Consider the following 19,490-nt stretch of genomic DNA (forward strand, 5'->3'; position numbering starts at 1 on the left):
TCAAATGCCTCTGGGCGCAATTGGATAGTCCTTCAACCAGTCAGACCAACGATCTGGGTGACGTAGCAGTGACAGAAGTGGTGGCCGTCATGTTGAATTTAAACAAAAAGCTGCTTGCCTTCACTGCACTATCGTCATCGTGTAAAGCCCGCCTCAACGGTTGTGATTGGTGCCTCGATTTGGAAAAATTGGAAATGGGCTTGAATGGGCTCTTGGCCAGACTGACTTGTAGAGCAAATCTCAAATTTTCTGGAAGTCCGTCAGGGTTTTCCCAGGGTAACGTCTTGCACCTTAGCTGGTTGAACGAGACAAACAATTCACTGGTGAAAAGTGCAGTGCTAACATTAGTTTGCATGCTAGATAGCTAACTAGCTACTCAGCTGCAGCACATTGAACGGCATGTAAATGAACATGCGTGTCACTTCGGTTTGGTTAGTTGCTGGTGTGGTCCTTACTCTTCAATACAACTAATAACAGGCTGTCATTTAACATATTAAATGTTTACAATTCTGTCCCAACACAACTGTTTTTCATTTATGCTAAATGATGCTGTGCCCATTTCACTTGCCGTCACTTTTTTTTTTACTGTTCTGCACGGATGTGAAGTCAGGGCACAGACAAAGATGTAGAGCAAAGATAATTGTTGCGATAGAAACCACAGAACAGGTGGAAATCACAAAGAGTGTAAAGATGAACCACAACAGGCTGTGTTTCTTGATGTTTTGTGGAGGGTTTACTTAATTAGTTACACCCTCTGAGAGAGCTAAGAAGATAACTGCTGCCTTCTACATGAGCCATTTTAGGATAAAATGCCTTGGTTAATGGCAAATAGTTTCCCCAGACATTGAAAGTCATGGTCTGTAACGTGTCTGATGATGTTTTTGCTCCTTGGCCAATGAAAGCGCATTCTAACAGCACAGATCATTTAGTGAAGAACTTATTCAAATCCTTTATTTTATTTTTCTCCTCATTTAGAGTGTCACAGGTTTTGGAAGACAGATGATCGAGCAAACTAAACAGTTGGTGGAGTCCAAGTACAACATTTCCAATGGTTACCAAGGTGATGCCAAGGTGAGAAATGCATGTAGCTACGCCCCACCAATACTGACCCAAACTCCTCTTTTTTTTTTTTCTTTTTTTTTTACCTTTTTGCTCGTTAACCTTATGAGTTAACATATCAGCTTAGTATAGATTATAAAATACTTGACTGAAAGTATGGGACCTACTATCTGATGTTTTCGATGGACCCCCTTTTTGTTAATGTTGTCTAAATGTTTTTATTTTTTATCTTTTAAAGGTAATTTATGGGGACACCGACTCCGTCATGGTTAAGCTTGGAGTTGCTACGGTGAGGGAGGCTATGGATATTGGGACGGAGGCAGCAGAGTGGGTTTCGTCCCATTTCACACCGCCCATCAAACTGGAGTTTGAGAAGGTACCATTTCAGTCCACTTGATTTATCAAAGCACTTGTCCCAGTAATTTCATCATCTGTGGAAGTTGTTGATTAAGCTCTTGAGTGTGTATTTGAGAGTCAGCTAACTAGTTCATAAATGTAAGAGCCAGGATTTGGGACCACAGGAGAGTTGAAGCAGTCCTTCCAGCTAATTGGAGCTCATATCTGTCACTTCCTCAGGTGTACTACCCATACCTGCTGATCAACAAGAAGCGCTACGCTGGCCTCTATTTCTCCGCCAGTGCAGACACGCATGAAAAGATGGACTGTAAAGGCATTGAGACTGTCCGCAGAGACAACTGCCCTCTGGTGGCTAACCTCATCAACACCTGTCTGCAGAGAATCCTCATAGACAGGTACACACACATTCTGCACATAATGCATTATCAATTCATTTTGTTAGAAGTTAGATTTCATCCATTTTCATAATTTCATCTTTAATTTAATTTAAAATGTATTATTTATTTTAATAAACTTCTGTTCAGATGCTGAATCTTTACCACACTACAAGCAGTTAATTTGTTATGAAAGTAATCACAGCTGATGTGATGTTTTGTCAGGGATCCCCAGGGTGCTGTGGCTCATGCTAAAGAAGTGATCTCAGACCTACTGTGCAACCGTATCGACATCAGCCAGCTTGTCATCACCAAGGAGCTGACGCGCACCGCCCAGGAGTATGCTGGCAAACAGGCACACGTGGAGCTGGCTGAGAGGTCTGTGACCTCTCCGAGACATCTCATTTCAAATCATACTCCAAGGGAAAATGTTTGTGTGTGTGTGTGATATGGGTGAACTGATCCATTAATGACCCACAAAATGATGTTTTACAGGATGAAGAAAAGAGATGCTGGCAGTGCCCCGAACTTGGGAGACCGAGTTCCATACGTCATTATTAAGGCTGCAAAGGGAGTAGCAGCATACATGAAGTCAGAGGTCTGTGGTGTCCCCTTTCATTGTCTGTTAATAATTTGATTTTAATTTGTGCATCCCCCTTTTCTGATAATGCATGCTTAATCCCAAGGATAATCCTTATTCTTCTACATGTTGCTTTAGGACCCGATCTTTGTGCTGGAGAACAACATTCCTATAGACACACAATACTACCTGGAGCAGCAGCTGTCCAAGCCCCTGCTGAGAATATTTGAGCCAATCCTGGGAGAGAGCAAGGCCGAGAACATCCTGCTCAGTAAGTTTACAAACACACACGTTTCCCACAGATTAGAAAGCAATTTGTGGTTGGGGGTGTTGTCGTAACAATCCAGTATCAAAAACTGAGGAGGATCACGCTGTTGGATGCTGTCCTCCTACTTTAATGACTAACGAATCTATCTCTTTCTCTCCCTGACCCTGTCTTTCACTGCTTGTGAATTTCGCCAGCTGTCTTCTCTCCTTTATGGAGACAGACGCTGTGTGCACGGTGGGCTCGATGGTGTTTTAAGCCTCCAACGTCGCCTTCCAGGCAGCTAACCCTCACCTTAACCCTAACTATAACCATTGCCGCGTTGCTTGGAAGGCAAAAACACACACGTTGGGGGGCTAAAACACCAAACACCGCTGTGTGTGTGTGTGTGTGTGTGTGAGACACAAGTGACAGAAAGATGGAGGAGAGCAGGAAAGGAAATGCAGCGGAATGTGTTTTTAAAAAAAAAAACTGGTCTTGTTAATACAATGTAGTATTTCTATTAGCTGACACTTGTTTTCCTCACGTATTTGCATATTAGTGAAATGCTAAGTTGAGTTAGTTGATTAACAAAAAGTTACTTCTAAGGCAAAACTTTAAGATAACACTTTGGGCATTTGTCATTATTGATATTTTAAAGCGTAACTTTTAACGATTAATTAAGTAATCTATAGATAGATCATCAAAACAATCACAGTTCATCTTTCTGTGTATCATGCAGAAGTCTAATATGTAACATTACCGACATTATATCAAGTGTCAAAGCTGCACAGTTCTGCCAAGAATTTTATAAACTGCTCTTGTGTCCCAAAAGATATAATATAGATTTGCTAGTTATGTTATCTTCTCGAGCTTTGAAACTTAACATTGCTGTTGATTTTTCTGGTGTCGTTCAGAGGGCGACCACACGCGCTGCAAGACTGTGTTGACCTCGAAGATCGGGGGCCTCATGGCATTTGCTCAGAAGAGAAGCACCTGCATTGGCTGCAAAGCTGTGCTCAAGACGGACGGTGTGTGCTCACATTTCTAAGATATTGTTTTTCCTACTGTCCACCTAATGAAGTTAGGTACCACATTTTGGGTGGGAGTGGTGTTAAAGAGCTTTGTATTTGTGACATCTAACATGTGTGTCATTGCAGCGGCTGTGTGCGATTTCTGTAAGAAGAAGGAGTCTGAATTGTACCAGAAAGAGGTAGGCAAAATGCCAGATGACTTCTAAATATGTTGGTTTTCATCACTAACGGGGCTAAGTGTGTTTTGATTAAAGTCCCAGCTCTGACTATATTTGAAGAAAAGCTTTAATGTCTTATTTATAATCAATGGTTGTCTTAGAGTTAATCATCATATCACCTCTGGCGGCTGAGCAGAGCTCAGGGATTTTGTTATCAAATGTATTTAAATACATCAAGCAGAACACCTATTTTACTATAAAATGAACTTTAGTCTATTTTCTTTTTTAATTATTGCTGCTAGTGTGCTGTTCCAGTAAAACAGAACAGATCAAATTGTTTTTAAGAATTACGGGGTTAATATCTGAAAACATGCACGATGAGTTTCTAACATTTAGGTTGTTAATTACAGATTTTTCACCTCAGCACACTGGAGGAGCGTTTCTCTCGCCTGTGGACTCAGTGTCAGCGTTGCCAGGGCTCCCTCCATGAGGATGTGCTCTGTACCAGGTACATATACAGTACATGTGGAAATACTTATTAGAACTGTTTACTGCAGAATTGTGGCTGAACACACAGTAACACTGTCCCTCCTGACTCCTCTGCAGTCGGGATTGTCCCATCTTTTACATGAGAAAGAAAGTTCAGAAAGATTTGGATGACCAGAGTAAGCTGGTGGATCGTTTTGGATGGTGAGAGGCGCACACACACTCAATCCTCATGTGCCTCATTTCAGATGACCATGGAATCACTCGATTTTTCTTTCATGTTTTTGGGTGCTTGTATAAATGCATATATATCACACTGTTTCTATGTTTTTCTAATATGACATGACATTTAGTGTTTTTGTAAAATAAAATCAAAAATCAATCTATTCCTTTTGGGCTGTCACATATCATTACTTATTTATAAATCTTTCCAATTGTATTGGAAGTGACTAAATGTAAACCCAGGATTCTGATCCCCACACCATACAGTAAGTGTACATGTGCAACGACGTTTACGGTGTGTGTACATTCCCTTACCTTAACATCAAAGTAAAAGTGTAACATTTTCGGAAATGAAAAGAGGAACTTCATTGCCATCCTCTTCAGTGGTATTGTCTCAGTCAGACCTCATAAAACAACATCCCTACTAGGGCTGCAACTAACGATTATTTTCATAGTCTATTAATCTGTTGAATATTTTCTCGATTAGTTGTTTGGTCTATAAAATGTCATAAAATGGTGAAAAATGGATCCGTGTGATGCCCAAGATGACGTCCTCAAATGTCTTGTTTTGTCCACAACTCAAAGATATTCAGTTTACGGTCACTGAGGAGACAAGAAACTATTCACATTTAACAAGCTGGAATCAAAGAATTTGTACTTTTGTCTTAAAAAAATTACTCAAACAGACTAATCGGTTATCAAAATAGTTGGCGATTAATTTAAAAGTTGACAACTAATTGATTAATCTTTGCAGCTCTAATCCCTACCTCCACTGATTTGGCACCTCAAAACAAAAACCCTGATGGTTAACTTTTAATGGCATAAACTGGATGTAGTGTTCCTCATTCTTGAGAGACATAAAACGATGAGGTCTCTTATTATCAGTAATTACAAGTCCGATCTGGCATAAATGAAGCACATTCTCTACTTAGTTTGTGTGTTTGAGACAAATTCTTCTTGTGCGTCTTTTTCGAAATACATTTAACCTTTTGAAAACCAGTAAAGATCCACCTCTGATAAATAAAACAGACAAGACATTAAAGCTGAAGAAATTTACTTGCTCATCACAGCAGAGTGCATTAAAGAGTTTACATAGCTGTCTGTGAGAAACTTGAACATTTTAGAGTTACTCCATATAACAATGGAACTACATTAAGTTCAGATAATAAGAGGCATTTGGAAGCTGCTGGTTTGACACCATAGCAAAGTAGGAACCCTTAATAGATGGATTCACTTCTAAGCAGGATGAAACTGAAGTTAGCTCATTAAACTTAAATATAATTTTAGTAAATATGTGGACAGCAGTTTCTTAATGCAGAAGTTTTTTAATTGGGGAACGTGGTTTGTAATGCTACAAAAATAGAAATTTAGGGTTACAGTAATTATCAAAGAGGACAAACACTGCTATAAAAAAAGATGCCCTAGTGAATATCCTTATCATCCAGCATGATCGGATAACATGACTGTCACTGTGTCTGAGCCCTGTCTGTTGGAGTTAAACACTGGTTTCAGCATCAGTGTGGTTTAAATGTATGTAGTACCACATAACCACCAACAACACTGACTGACATAAAAACGGCATTGAAAGTGGACTTTGGAATAAAGTGTGACTGTGTGGAACAAACAGCAGGGCTGACACTTCAAACAGTAAGTTAATGATGGACATCAGATCTCAACCCATCTTTTGACACAGCTCTCAGTCTGCTATTCCTCAGTTCCTGATACAACACTATATTCCTGAGTAAACTTTTTAAATTGCACAAACTAATCCTAAATTCTACAATAAAACAAATAACAATTAATGAATAAAGTGCACCTAAGAGTCTGGAACACAATTTTGTGGCTTTGTTACTGTGGTGATCCTATCCTGCTACAGCCTTTTCATTGACATATGCCCTTTGCTGTTGTGTTTCAAGCCCCAGAGGACACATTAGTCTATAAAAAAAAAAAAAAAACGTGGGGAGGATGACATTTTTTTACAAACTTTCAAAAGGTTTTAACCAATCATCTGGAAGCAAAGCGTTTTCACAAGTAAACAGTGCCCGAGTAAATATGACAGTTTTGATGTTATTTGTGGGACTTTGTGAAGTTAGATGTTTACCAAGGAAAATGTTCCCCTCCCTTAGCGTGTTGAGTCCTGGAACAATTTGGGATTTGGACTGAACGCCTCACCTGATGTGACCGTGCAAAGTGCAGTGACGCACCACTGTGAACACATGGCCCCCAAAAAGTCAACAGGAGCCGAACAGTCTTTTAAAAACACTGGCTAGAAAAAATTAGAATAGAGTTAGTAAAAGGTAATTATCTTTACAGTCAAATTTTAAGTTTGCACAAATGCTGACCTTAAAAAAAAAAAAAAAAAAATATATATCATTTTAAAACTGCAGTTTCTAGTTGTTTGGTCACCGAACAAAACAAACTGAATTCACAGCGTTAAACGGACACTGCACATTGGATGAATAAATGGCAAATACTGTAAGTGGAAACTCTGACAGCATTAAAAAAAAAGGATTTTGCCATGTCTGCTTCCCTGTCTGGAGCTGTGCTGGACATCTCCAACATGACAGAGGAGGTGCAGTGTGTGTGTGTGTGTGCGCGTGAGCGTGAAACAAGTGCTGTAAGAGATGCGCTGGTGTGTGTGGTTTGCTATAGTATTGCGCAACGTCTCGGAGTGTTTTTCTTGCTTTTCTTGTTGCTGCGGTTGGTCTCCTTATATCTTCTAATCTCCCGTACCAGTGAATAGAAAGCTTCCTCCACACCCTGCAAGACAGAAATATTTTTTTACACAAAATTAAGATTAAAATGTGTAATGATATTTTGGTAATTAGAAGTTTTATTTCAGATGTTGATTTGCAGATGTTATTTACTCAAGCCAGGCTCATGCATGCATCATTGCAAACTGAATACTGGTGTTACTGTCTTTCCTACGTACCTGTCTGGTTTTGGCAGAAGTCTCGACAAATGGTACTCCGTAGCTTCGTGCCAGCTCCTGCGCCTGCCGCGACTCCACCGCGCGGGTACCCAGGTCGCTCTTATTCCCCACCAGCACCATGGGAACACTGTCACTGTCCTTCACCCTGTTGATCTGCTCTCTGAGGAGACACATGCAACTAGGGTTGGGCATCGAGAACCGATTCCTAATCGGAATCGTTTCAAAAATTACGATTCCATCGGAATCGTTTCTTTATTGGAATCGTTTGGAGGATTTGGTTTCAAATCTGATCATAGGTTCCAAATTTAATATGCGCAGGTTTTGGTTTCCGTAGCAGCCAGGCGCTTGTTGTGTTGCAGCCGTGCAGCACAGTAAGCGGAGCTCTAGTGTGGCTTTATTTTGCATTGTAAAAGCTGTAAAACTGCAACCCACCTATGAATCAAAATAAAACTTTCCTCTTATTTGTGAAATAAGCATCTAACCCGTTTCAACTCCACCACTCAAAGAATCGGAATCGATGAGAACCGGAATCGAAAGGAAGAATCGGAATTGGAATCCCTACATGCAACAGCACCTAAGAGACTGAGGCCACCCTATTTTTATCTTTGCAGCACCCTAATATTTTCCCAGAACTTGTGACCACACTCAGCAAATCTATAGATATGTGGTACAGATAACTACAAGAGCAGTTCCTGCTGATCCGGAAGCAGCCTTTGTAGTGCTAGACTGTCTGAACCAGCACAGTACACTATTATACACAGCTGAATTACTGACTGCCAAGTGAAACACACACTATTTGAATAGATTATTATTATTCATCCCTTGTCCGCAGTATTGTTTCCACTTCTTTCTTTTGGGATTTATTACTGATCCTGGTCTATGGTGGTGTGTACTTGGAAGACCGACGCATCTTTTACCTGTAGAGGTGAACGTCCTCAAAGGACTTGATGTTGTTGAACGTCAAACACACACAGGAAGCCCTCTCCTGTCCTCATATACTGGTCCCTCATGGCGCTGTACTCCTCCGACCTGCAGTGTCCAGGATGTCCAACAGACAAGTCTCTCCATCAATCACCACCTGTTTTCTGTACGAGTCCTGTAACACAGCATTGACATAATCATGCGGACGTGACCAAACACGTCTGCCAAGAAGGCAAGGCAGCTTTATTTATATAGCACATTTCAGCAACAAGGCAATTCAAAGTGCTTTACGTAAAACATTGAAAAGCAGTTGAAGACAATTAAAAACATGAATTGCAGAGAATATATATTAAAAAAAAACAGCTAAAATAGAATAAGAGGTATAAAAAAACAATAATTAAATAACAGTGCAGTGTAAGAAATAAAGAATTATTTGATTTCAGGTCAAAGTCTTCAGCCTTGATTTAAAAGAACAGAGTTGCAGCGGACCTAAAGTTTTCCGGGAGTTTGTTCCAGATATGTGGTGCATAAAAACTGAACGCTGCTTCTCCATGTTTACTCACGGCTCTGGGGACAGAAAGCCCTGTCCCAGACGACCTGAGAGGTCTGGATGGTTCATAATGTAGCAGCAGATCATAAATGTATTTTGGCCCTGAACCATTCAGTGCTTTATACACCAACAGTAGTATATTGAAATCAATTCTTTGAGGGACAGAAAACCAGCATAAAGACCTCAGAGCTTTAGTGATGGAAACCATTTACTTGGTCTTAGCAGTGTTCTGAATCAGATGCAGCTGTCTAATTGATTTTTTTAGGGAGACCTGTAAATACACCGTTACGGTAGTCGAGTCTATTGAAGATAAAAGCATGGACAAGTTTTTTTTAAATCCTGCCCTGACACAAGTCCTTCAATCCTTGATATATTCTTAAAATGATATTAGGCTGACTTTGTAACTGTCTTAACGTGGCTTTTGAAATTCAGCTCTGAGTCCATGATTACACCAAGAAATCTCACAATGTATTGCATCATGTTATTTCCTATGGTGGTTTTTAAAGTCACACTGCTGCGTAGCAACAAGACCTTGCTGAGTGAAAAGTTTGGCAATCCATTTGCAGAAATTTATTTTAACACTGTTAAAAAACCGAGATTTACATCCAACATGTGTGCATTTTTGGGCAACAATGTGAGAAAAATAAGAGATTGCTCAGCAGTGTTATCACTGTTGATTTATATCGGTTAGTGAAAATGATTTGAAAACAGGTTTTAGTTGAAATGAACATTTAGAGGGTTATGTCTTCCGGTCTGATGGTGCTGTAGATTTGTGACTGCATGTGTTTGGTACGGTACCATTTTGCATAGTGATGCTTTACTATGCTGCATTTATTTGACATATTGCTTTACTATTTACTTTTATTGATGAGGATTAGTTTTTAGTGATTAGTTTACAAAACAAAATAAACTGCCCAGCAGTATATGAAGCAGTTAAAAGGAGTTTCAACCTCGACCAGCTGAAAAAGGAATAAATAATAATAATAATAATAATAATAAATGAAATGCATAATGAATACTTTTGATATTTAAGTATGGTTTCGTTGCCAATACTTTTACAGTTTTAAGGTAAGTTTTTAATGCAGGACTGGAGTATTTTCACGTTTGTATTGCTACATTTACTTAACTTTAACGTTATTTAGTACATACAAGTGCCCATCCCACGTTGACTTATAAGACACCACTTACATTCACTGTTGTTGTAAAAAAAAATTGTAGAACATAACACCTTACATATAAAATGTAAATGCAAACAAAGAACTTTGTCCTACCCCTAGTTTTATAAATAAACGATTGTATATAGGAACTTCTTCTTATTCCACCATTTCTTACAACATAAGGGATACATCGTATCCTGTGTATCGGTTAATACCCACTAACACTCCACATATGATTTTGCTGTGATTGTTGAAAACTTTCCAAAATAGTTAAGAATAACACACATTGTTGTACACATAAAACTGACCATGTAGTTTCGTGGTAAACTCTAGATTCTGTGTTATTCCATTTAAGTTGATCCAGGACACTGTGTGTGTGTCTAATGGGTAGTCTCTCACCTCGATGGTTGGATCATATTCATCTACGAAGTGGTTCTGGATGAGCTGGATGGTGAGAGCGCTCTTCCCCACACCTCCTGCCCCGACCACCACAAGTTTGTACTCGGTCATGCCTGGAAAGGATTACAACCAGCAGGTAGCCGTGATTTCAGGTCGGATTAGCCGAGTATCAGGTGAACATGAGCAAATCAAACCCTCTTCCTTCCTACACTGACATGGCGAAGAGACTGACCTAGTTTTAAGTCGTTAGCGTTACTTGTCTTTATGTTAAGTCTTCCTTATAATGACTGAATCGATATCAATGAGTGCTAGTGGTAGAAGTGGGAACTCTTTAAACGCACTTACCTTTATGTAGTTGTTATAACACTCTGTGAAATGATAGCGGAGTTTACGAATGGATAAATGAGATTAGCTTGCTACATTACGTTAGCCTAAAACGATTTCCTTATTCAAAACACTTGCAGACAAAACTTCACGATCTATTCGCAACTTGTTTTCCTCACTAGAATTACGTGTCAAAATATAAACCACAGTTTGTGAAGCTACTAGTAAAAATCGAACTTTTCCAATTGTATTGGAAGTGACTAAATGTAAACCACCGGATTCTGATCCCCACACCATACAGTAAGTGTACATGTGCAACGACGTTTACGGTGTGTGTACATTCCCTTACCTTAACATCAAAGTAAAAGTGTAACATTTTCGGAAATGAAAAGAGGAACTTCATTGCCATCCTCTTCAGTGGTATTGTCTCAGTCAGACCTCATAAAACAACATCCCTACTAGGGCTGCAACTAACGATTATTTTCATAGTCTATTAATCTGTTGAATATTTTCTCGATTAGTTGTTTGGTCTATAAAATGTCATAAAATGGTGAAAAATGGATCAGTGTGATGCCCAAGATGACGTCCTCAAATGTCTTGTTTTGTCCACAACTCAAAGATATTCATTTACGGTCACTGAGGAGACAAGAAACTATTCACATTTAACAAGCTGGAATCAAAGAATTTGTACTTTTGTCTTAAAAAAATTACTCAAACAGACTAATCGGTTATCAAAATAGTTGGCGATTAATTTAAAAGTTGACAACTAATTGATTAATCTTTGCAGCTCTAATCCCTACCTCCACTGATTTGGCACCTCAAAACAAAAACCCTGATGGTTAACTTTTAATGGCATAAACTGGATGTAGTGTTCCTCATTCTTGAGAGACATAAAACGATGAGGTCTCTTATTATCAGTAATTACAAGTCCGATCTGGCATAAATGAAGCACATTCTCTACTTAGTTTGTGTGTTTGAGACAAATTCTTCTTGTGCGTCTTTTTCGAAATACATTTAACCTTTTGAAAACCAGTAAAGATCCACCTCTGATAAATAAAACAGACAAGACATTAAAGCTGAAGAAATTTACTTGCTCATCACAGCAGAGTGCATTAAAGAGTTTACATAGCTGTCTGTGAGAAACTTGAACATTTTAGAGTTACTCCATATAACAATGGAACTACATTAAGTTCAGATAATAAGAGGCATTTGGAAGCTGCTGGTTTGACACCATAGCAAAGTAGGAACCCTTAATAGATGGATTCACTTCTAAGCAGGATGAAACTGAAGTTAGCTCATTAAACTTAAATATAATTTTAGTAAATATGTGGACAGCAGTTTCTTAATGCAGAAGTTTTTTAATTGGGGGAACGTGGTTTGTAATGCTACAAAAATAGAAATTTAGGGTTACAGTAATTATCAAAGAGGACAAACACTGCTATAAAAAAGATGGCACAGGAATATCCTTATCATCCAGCATGATCGGATAACATGACTGTCACTGTGTGTGTCCGAGCCGTGTCTGTTGGAGTTAAACACTGGTTTCCGCATCAGTGTGGTTTAAATTTGTATACCGTATAACCAAATACAACCACTGACTGACATAAAAACGGCATTGAAAGTGGACTTTGGAATAAAGTGTGACTGTGTGGAACAAACAGCAGGGCTGACACTTCAAACAGTAAGTTAATGATGGACATCAGATCTCAACCCATCTTTTGACACAGCTCTCAGTCTGCTATTCCTCAGTTCCTGATACAACACTATATTCCTGAGTAAACTTTTTAAATTGCACAAACTAATCCTAAATTCTACAATAAAACAAATAACAATTAATGAATAAAGTGCACCTAAGAGTCTGGAACACAATTTTGTGGCTTTGTTACTGTGGTGATCCTATCCTGCTACAGCCTTTTCATTGACATATGCCCTTTGCTGTTGTGTTTCAAGCCCCAGAGGACACATTAGTCTATAAAAAAAAAAAAAAAACGTGGGGAGGATGACATTTTTTTACAAACTTTCAAAAGGTTTTAACCAATCATCTGGAAGCAAAGCGTTTTCACAAGTAAACAGTGCCCGAGTAAATATGACAGTTTTGATGTTATTTGTGGGACTTTGTGAAGTTAGATGTTTACCAAGGAAAATGTTCCCCTCCCTTAGCGTGTTGAGTCCTGGAACAATTTGGGATTTGGACTGAACGCCTCACCTGATGTGACCGTGCAAAGTGCAGTGACGCACCACTGTGAACACATGGCCCCCAAAAAGTCAACAGGAGCCGAACAGTCTTTTAAAAACACTGGCTAGAAAAAATTAGAATAGAGTTAGTAAAAGGTAATTATCTTTACAGTCAAATTTTAAGTTTGCACAAATGCTGACCTTAAAAAAAAAAAAAAAAAAAAAAAATATATCATTTTAAAACTGCAGTTTCTAGTTGTTTGGTCACCGAACAAAACAAACTGAATTCACAGCGTTAAACGGACACTGCACATTGGATGAATAAATGGCAAATACTGTAAGTGGAAACTCTGACAGCATTAAAAAAAAAGGATTTTGCCATGTCTGCTTCCCTGTCTGGAGCTGTGCTGGACATCTCCAACATGACAGAGGAGGTGCAGTGTGTGTGTGTGTGTGCGCGTGAGCGTGAAACAAGTGCTGTAAGAGATGCGCTGGTGTGTGTGGTTTGCTATAGTATTGCGCAACGTCTCGGAGTGTTTTTCTTGCTTTTCTTGTTGCTGCGGTTGGTCTCCTTATATCTTCTAATCTCCCGTACCAGTGAATAGAAAGCTTCCTCCACACCCTGCAAGACAGAAATATTTTTTACACAAAATTAAGATTAAAATGTGTAATGATATTTTGGTAATTAGAAGTTTTATTTCAGATGTTGATTTGCAGATGTTATTTACTCACGCCAGGCTCATGCATGCATCATTGCAAACTGAATACTGGTGTTACTGTCTTTCCTACGCATCTGTCTGGTTTTGGCAGAAGTCTCGACAAATGGTGTACCGTAGCTTCGCCAGCTCTGCGCTTCGCCGCGACTCCACCGCTGCTGGACCCAGGTCGCTCTTATTCCCCACCAGCACCATGGGAACACTGTCACTGTCCTTCACCCTGTTGATCTGCTCTCTGAGGAGACACATGCAACTAGGGTTGGGCATCGGAACCGATTCCTAATCGGAATCGTTTCAAAATTACGATTCCATCGGAATCGTTTCTTTATTGGAATCGTTTGGAGGATTTGGTTTCAAATCTGATCATAGGTTCCAAATTTAATATGCGCAGGTTTTGGTTTCCGTAGCAGCCAGGCGCTTGTTGTGTTGCGCGCCTGCAGCACAGTAAGCGGAGCTCTAGTGTGGCTTTATTTTGCATTGTAAAAGCGTGTAAAACTGCAACCCACCTATGAATCAAAAAAAAAATAAAACTTTCTTCTTCTATTTGTGAAATAAGCATCTAACCCGTTTCAACTCCACCACTCAAAGAATCGGAATCGATGAGAACCGGAATCGAAAGGAAGAATCGGAATTGGAATCCCTACATGCAACAGCACCTAAGAGACTGAGGCCACCCTATTTTTATCTTTGCAGCACCCTAATATTTTCCCAGAACTTGTGACCACACTCAGCAAATCTATAGATATGTGGTACAGATAACTACAAGAGCAGTTCCTGCTGATCCGGAAGCAGCCTTTGTAGTGCTAGACTGTCTGAACCAGCACAGTACACTATTATACACAGCTGAATTACTGACTGCCAAGTGAAACACACACTATTTGAATAGATTATTATTATTCATCCCTTGTCCGCAGTATTGTTTCCACTTCTTTCTTTTGGGATTTATTACTGATCCTGGTCTATGGTGGTGTGTACTTGCAAGACCACGACGCATCTTTTACCTGTAGAGGTGAACGTCCTCAAAGGACTTGATGTTGTTGATCGCAAACACACACAGGAAGCCCTCTCCTGTCCTCATATACTGGTCCCTCATGGCGCTGTACTCCTCCTGACCTGCAGTGTCCAGGATGTCCAACAGACAAGTCTCTCCATCAATCACCACCTGTTTTCTGTACGAGTCCTGTAACACAGCATTGACATAATCATGCGGACGTGACCAAACACGTCTGCCAAGAAGGCAAGGCAGCTTTATTTATATAGCACATTTCAGCAACAAGGCAATTCAAAGTGCTTTACGTAAAACATTGAAAAGCAGTTGAAGACAATTAAAAACATGAATTGCAGAGAATATATATTAAAAAAAAACAGCTAAAATAGAATAAGAGGTATAAAAAAACAATAATTAAATAACAGTGCAGTGTAAGAAATAAAGAATTATTTGATTTCAGGTCAAAGTCTTCAGCCTTGATTTAAAAGAACAGAGTTGCAGCGGACCTAAAGTTTTTCCGGAGTTTGTTCCAGATATGTGGTGCATAAAAACTGAACGCTGCTTCTCCATGTTTACTCCGGCTCTGGGGACAGAAAGCCCTGTCCCAGACGACCAATGAGAGGTCTGGATGGTTCATAATGTAGCAGCAGATCATAAATGTATTTTGGCCCTGAACCATTCAGTGCTTTATACACCAACAGTAGTATATTGAAATCAATTCTTTGAGGGACAGAAAACCAGCATAAAGACCTCAGAGCTTTAGTGATGGAAACCATTTACTTGGTCTTAGCAGTGTTCTGAATCAGATGCAGCTGTCTAATTGATTTTTTTAGGGAGACCTGTAAATACACCGTTACGGTAGTCGAGTCTATTGAAGATAAAAGCATGGACAAGTTTTTTTTAAATCCTGCCCTGACACAAGTCCTTCAATCCTTGATATATTCTTAAAATGATATTAGGCTGACTTTGTAACTGTCTTAACGTGGCTTTTGAAATTCAGCTCTGAGTCCATGATTACACCAAGAAATCTCACAATGTATTGCATCATGTTATTTCCTATGGTGGTTTTTAAAGTCACACTGCTGCGTAGCAACAAGACCTTGCTGAGTGAAAAGTTTGGCAATCCATTTGCAGAAATTTATTTTAACACTGTCTAAAAAACCGAGATTTACATCCAACATGTGTGCATTTTTGGGCAACAATGTGAGAAAAATAAGAGATTGCTCAGCAGTGTTATCACTGTTGATTTATATCGGTTAGTGAAAATGATTTGAAAACAGGTTTTAGTTGAAATGAACATTTAGAGGGTTATGTCTTCCGGTCTGATGGTGCTGTAGATTTGTGACTGCATGTGTTTGCTATGGTACCATTTTGCATAGTGATGCTTTACTATGCTGCATTTATTTGACATATTGCTTTACTATTTACTTTTATTGATGAGGATTAGTTTTTAGTGATTAGTTTACAAAACAAAATAAACTGCCCAGCAGTATATGAAGCAGTTAAAAGGAGTTTCAACCTCGACCAGCTGAAAAAGGAATAAATAATAATAATAATAATAATAATAAATGAAATGCATAATGAATACTTTTGATATTTAAGTATGGTTTCGTTGCCAATACTTTTACAGTTTTAAGGTAAGTTTTTAATGCAGGACTGGAGTATTTTCACGTTTGTATTGCTACATTTACTTAACTTTAACGTTATTTAGTACATACAAGTGCCCATCCCACGTTGACTTATAAGACACCACTTACATTCACTGTTGTTGTAAAAAAAAATTGTAGAACATAACACCTTACATATAAAATGTAAATGCAAACAAAGAACTTTGTCCTACCCCTAGTTTTATAAATAAACGATTGTATATAGGAACTTCTTCTTATTCCACCATTTCTTACAACATAAAGGGATACATCGTATCCTGTGTATCGGTTAATACCCACTAACACTCCACATATGATTTTGCTGTGATTGTTGAGAAACTTTCCAAAATAGTTAAGAATAACACACATTGTTGTACACATAAAACTGACCATGTAGTTTCGTGGTAAACTCTAGATTCTGTGTTATTCCATTTAAGTTGATCCAGGACACTGTGTGTGTGTCTAATGGGTAGTCTCTCACCTCGATGGTTGGATCATATTCATCTACGAAGTGGTTCTGGATGAGCTGGATGGTGAGAGCGCTCTTCCCCACACCTCCTGCCCCGACCACCACAAGTTTGTACTCGGTCATGCCTGGAAAGGATTACAACCAGCAGGTAGCCGTGATTTCAGGTCGGATTAGCCGAGTATCAGGTGAACATGAGCAAATCAAACCCTCTTCCTTCCTACACTGACATGGCGAAGAGACTGACCTAGTTTTAAGTCGTTAGCGTTACTTGTCTTTATGTTAAGTCTTCCTTATAATGACTGAATCGATATCAATGAGTGCTAGTGGTAGAAGTGGGAACTCTTTAAACGCACTTACCTTTATGTAGTTGTTATAACACTCTGTGAAATGATAGCGGAGTTTACGAATGGATAAATGAGATTAGCTTGCTACATTACGTTAGCCTAAAACGATTTCCTTATTCAAAACACTTGCAGACAAAACTTCACGATCTATTCGCAACTTGTTTTCCTCACTAGAATTACGTGTCAAAATATAAACCACAGTTTGTGAAGCTACTAGTAAAAATCGAACTTCATATAATGAATAAATTAAAAGCCTGAATCCGTGCGAGTTCCTAGTCTATCGTGGCTCATTGAAAGCAGAGCGTTATCGCGTTAATCCCCTTCGTCAAACAACCAATGAAGCGACGGCATGCAGACTGATGTCGTAACGGTCCAATCACAATGGAGTTTTTAGCTTGTAGCCCCGCCCAAAGATTGCAAATCTGTCCAATCATTAACAGGAGGAGCCATAATTGGGCGTGGCCAGATTGTTCTTCTCACCCAGAGAAATCAATACTAATGAAAATCAGTAAGGGTATTCATACTCATCCTCTTTTAAGTAGGCCTACTAATTTAATCTTTATTATCAAACATTTCCAAAGTTTAGGAACGTATGCATCATGTAATGCATTTCATTAAACAGCGCTGCAGTAACTAACATCTTTGTGAATGTTATACCTACATTTTATTGCGAAACTTATCACCGGAAGTGTCAGTATGATATTGTGTCTGCCTTGACACTGACACCTGGGCGTAGTTTGAACTATATAGAATTAGTGCTCTTTATATAGAGTGTCCACTGCCCTCCAGTGGCCACAGTACGCAACTACAATACTACATTTAAATTCGTGGCTAATAGTGCAGAATAATAATGGTCATTATTAATAACAATACGGTCAACTCATTATTTGTGCGACTATTACAAATAACCAAGTATATTTAAAATCACGAGTTTGTGTTTACCGGCCTCTAGTGGTCACATTAGGAACTACAACACTCAATTACATTTGTGGCTAATGCCTTAATGTGGCCAAATGCCTTAATTTAACTAGAAACTGTATTTCCTGTAGAAAATGCTTTTGAAGGCTGAAAAGCTAAATTGCTAAAGCTAAACTGGATTGTTGGCATAATTGCGTAAGAAGAAGGTAAAGTAGTGAGAATAGGTGGAAATGTGTAAATGGTTCTAATTAATACATATTATGTCTTTAAAAAGTAACACCAACATTGTATGAAAGTTTCTGTAAAAGCTGATGCCAAACTGAATTGCCGGTTTCAATTTGGATGAATATGTATATAATATTTTTTTAGTTGTGTGAAACTCTTAATGAATAAAAGATGTGAAACATTAAGGTTTGAATAGAGTATAAATCTGTAAATAAGACTTGAATATGCATGGACAGCAGCTCAAGTAGTATAAATAATATGAAAAAGTGGGAAAGGGATGAAGGAAGCAATATAAAGAGTAAGAAATGAAAGAAACAGACAGAAAGATATGGATAGAGAGCCCCTGTTTTGACCTGGTATTAAAATCCTGAGTGATCGGATCACAAGTAGACAGCTTTAAGTACAGGAGAAAATGCACTCAGGATGCTTTGAGGACGCATTGAGATCCAATTATTTAGACCACATTCAGTGGTGGTCTGGCGATATGGACCAGAACTTATATAAAGTTAAAAAATTGGGGGCATATTAGAGATTTGCAAAACTGGTACGATGTGCTTTCGTCCAGAAATGTCGAGAATGTTTTACAAGGGCTGTCAATGAAGGAATGCTTGTGGCTCTCATCATTTGGAGGATCACAGAGCCAGATGCCTAATTGCTTATCTGAGGCTATAATGGCTAAAAGTAGATATATATAGAAAGTATATCTACGTTATAAAAAGTCAATTGAAAAAAGTCATTAAAAAAATCCTAGTATAGTGTGTTGGAAAAAAAGTGATGAAAAGGTCATAGTAGGCCTAATCATGTTAAATAATCGTGATTTCAATATTGACCAAAATAATCGTGATTAGGATTTTTTCCATAATCGAGCAGCCCTACAAGCCAATTAATTCCTCTCCCTATATAATTCTCAAAAGGTCACTAGGACCCTTGATAGTGGAGCCCACTTCTTGAGTGAGAATGGTGCTTTTAGATGAGGGCCTGATAGATGAGTTACCTCCAAAGATGCACAATGAGAGCACTAAAATTATGTTTTGCATACTAGTACGACTGTACTAACAAATATAGACATCATTTACTTTTATCTGAAGTATATGTATGTATGCTTGCTTTTTTTAAGAATACACAGGAAAAGTTTTGAATGTATCACCCCTTAGTGTTGAAGGAATATATAACAATAACAATTGTGATACAACAATTGTAATTAAAACTTAT

General features: G+C 38.6%; 2 protein-coding genes and 1 pseudogene across 3 annotated transcripts in view; 1 reads left to right on the forward strand and 2 right to left on the reverse strand.

The window, feature by feature from the left end:
- The window catches only part of pold1 (polymerase (DNA directed), delta 1, catalytic subunit), an 18,653-nt gene extending 13,975 nt beyond the window's left edge, over positions 1–4,678 (forward strand). The window contains exons 18-27 of one of the 2 annotated variants that reach the window (XM_039823973.1): positions 976–1,071; positions 1,298–1,435; positions 1,636–1,811; positions 2,016–2,168; positions 2,286–2,388; positions 2,509–2,641; positions 3,532–3,645; positions 3,775–3,827; positions 4,217–4,314; positions 4,413–4,678. In XM_039823973.1, the coding sequence (XP_039679907.1) occupies positions 976–1,071; positions 1,298–1,435; positions 1,636–1,811; positions 2,016–2,168; positions 2,286–2,388; positions 2,509–2,641; positions 3,532–3,645; positions 3,775–3,827; positions 4,217–4,314; positions 4,413–4,500 (1,152 nt within the window). In that variant the 3' untranslated portion in view covers positions 4,501–4,678. The remainder of the gene's footprint in view (positions 1–975; positions 1,072–1,297; positions 1,436–1,635; positions 1,812–2,015; positions 2,169–2,285; positions 2,389–2,508; positions 2,642–3,531; positions 3,646–3,774; positions 3,828–4,216; positions 4,315–4,412) is intronic. The other variant, XM_039823974.1, reaches the window with a different exon arrangement.
- An 873-nt stretch (positions 4,679–5,551) lies between these two features.
- Positions 5,552–11,001, reverse strand: zgc:55558. Its single transcript, XM_039823980.1, is given in 7 exon segments — positions 5,552–7,274; positions 7,447–7,606; positions 8,364–8,401; positions 8,403–8,473; positions 8,476–8,542; positions 10,474–10,586; positions 10,819–11,001. Coding segments are annotated over 6 exon segments (561 nt in total). The 5' UTR covers positions 10,585–10,586; positions 10,819–11,001; the 3' UTR covers positions 5,552–7,160.
- Positions 11,002–12,792: 1,791 nt separating this feature from the next.
- LOC120574010 lies at positions 12,793–17,452 on the reverse strand (annotated as a pseudogene).
- Positions 17,453–19,490: the final 2,038 nt, after the last annotated feature.

This window comes from Perca fluviatilis, chromosome 15 (genome assembly GCF_010015445.1).
Source record: "Perca fluviatilis chromosome 15, GENO_Pfluv_1.0, whole genome shotgun sequence".
NCBI lineage: Eukaryota > Metazoa > Chordata > Actinopteri > Perciformes > Percidae > Perca > Perca fluviatilis.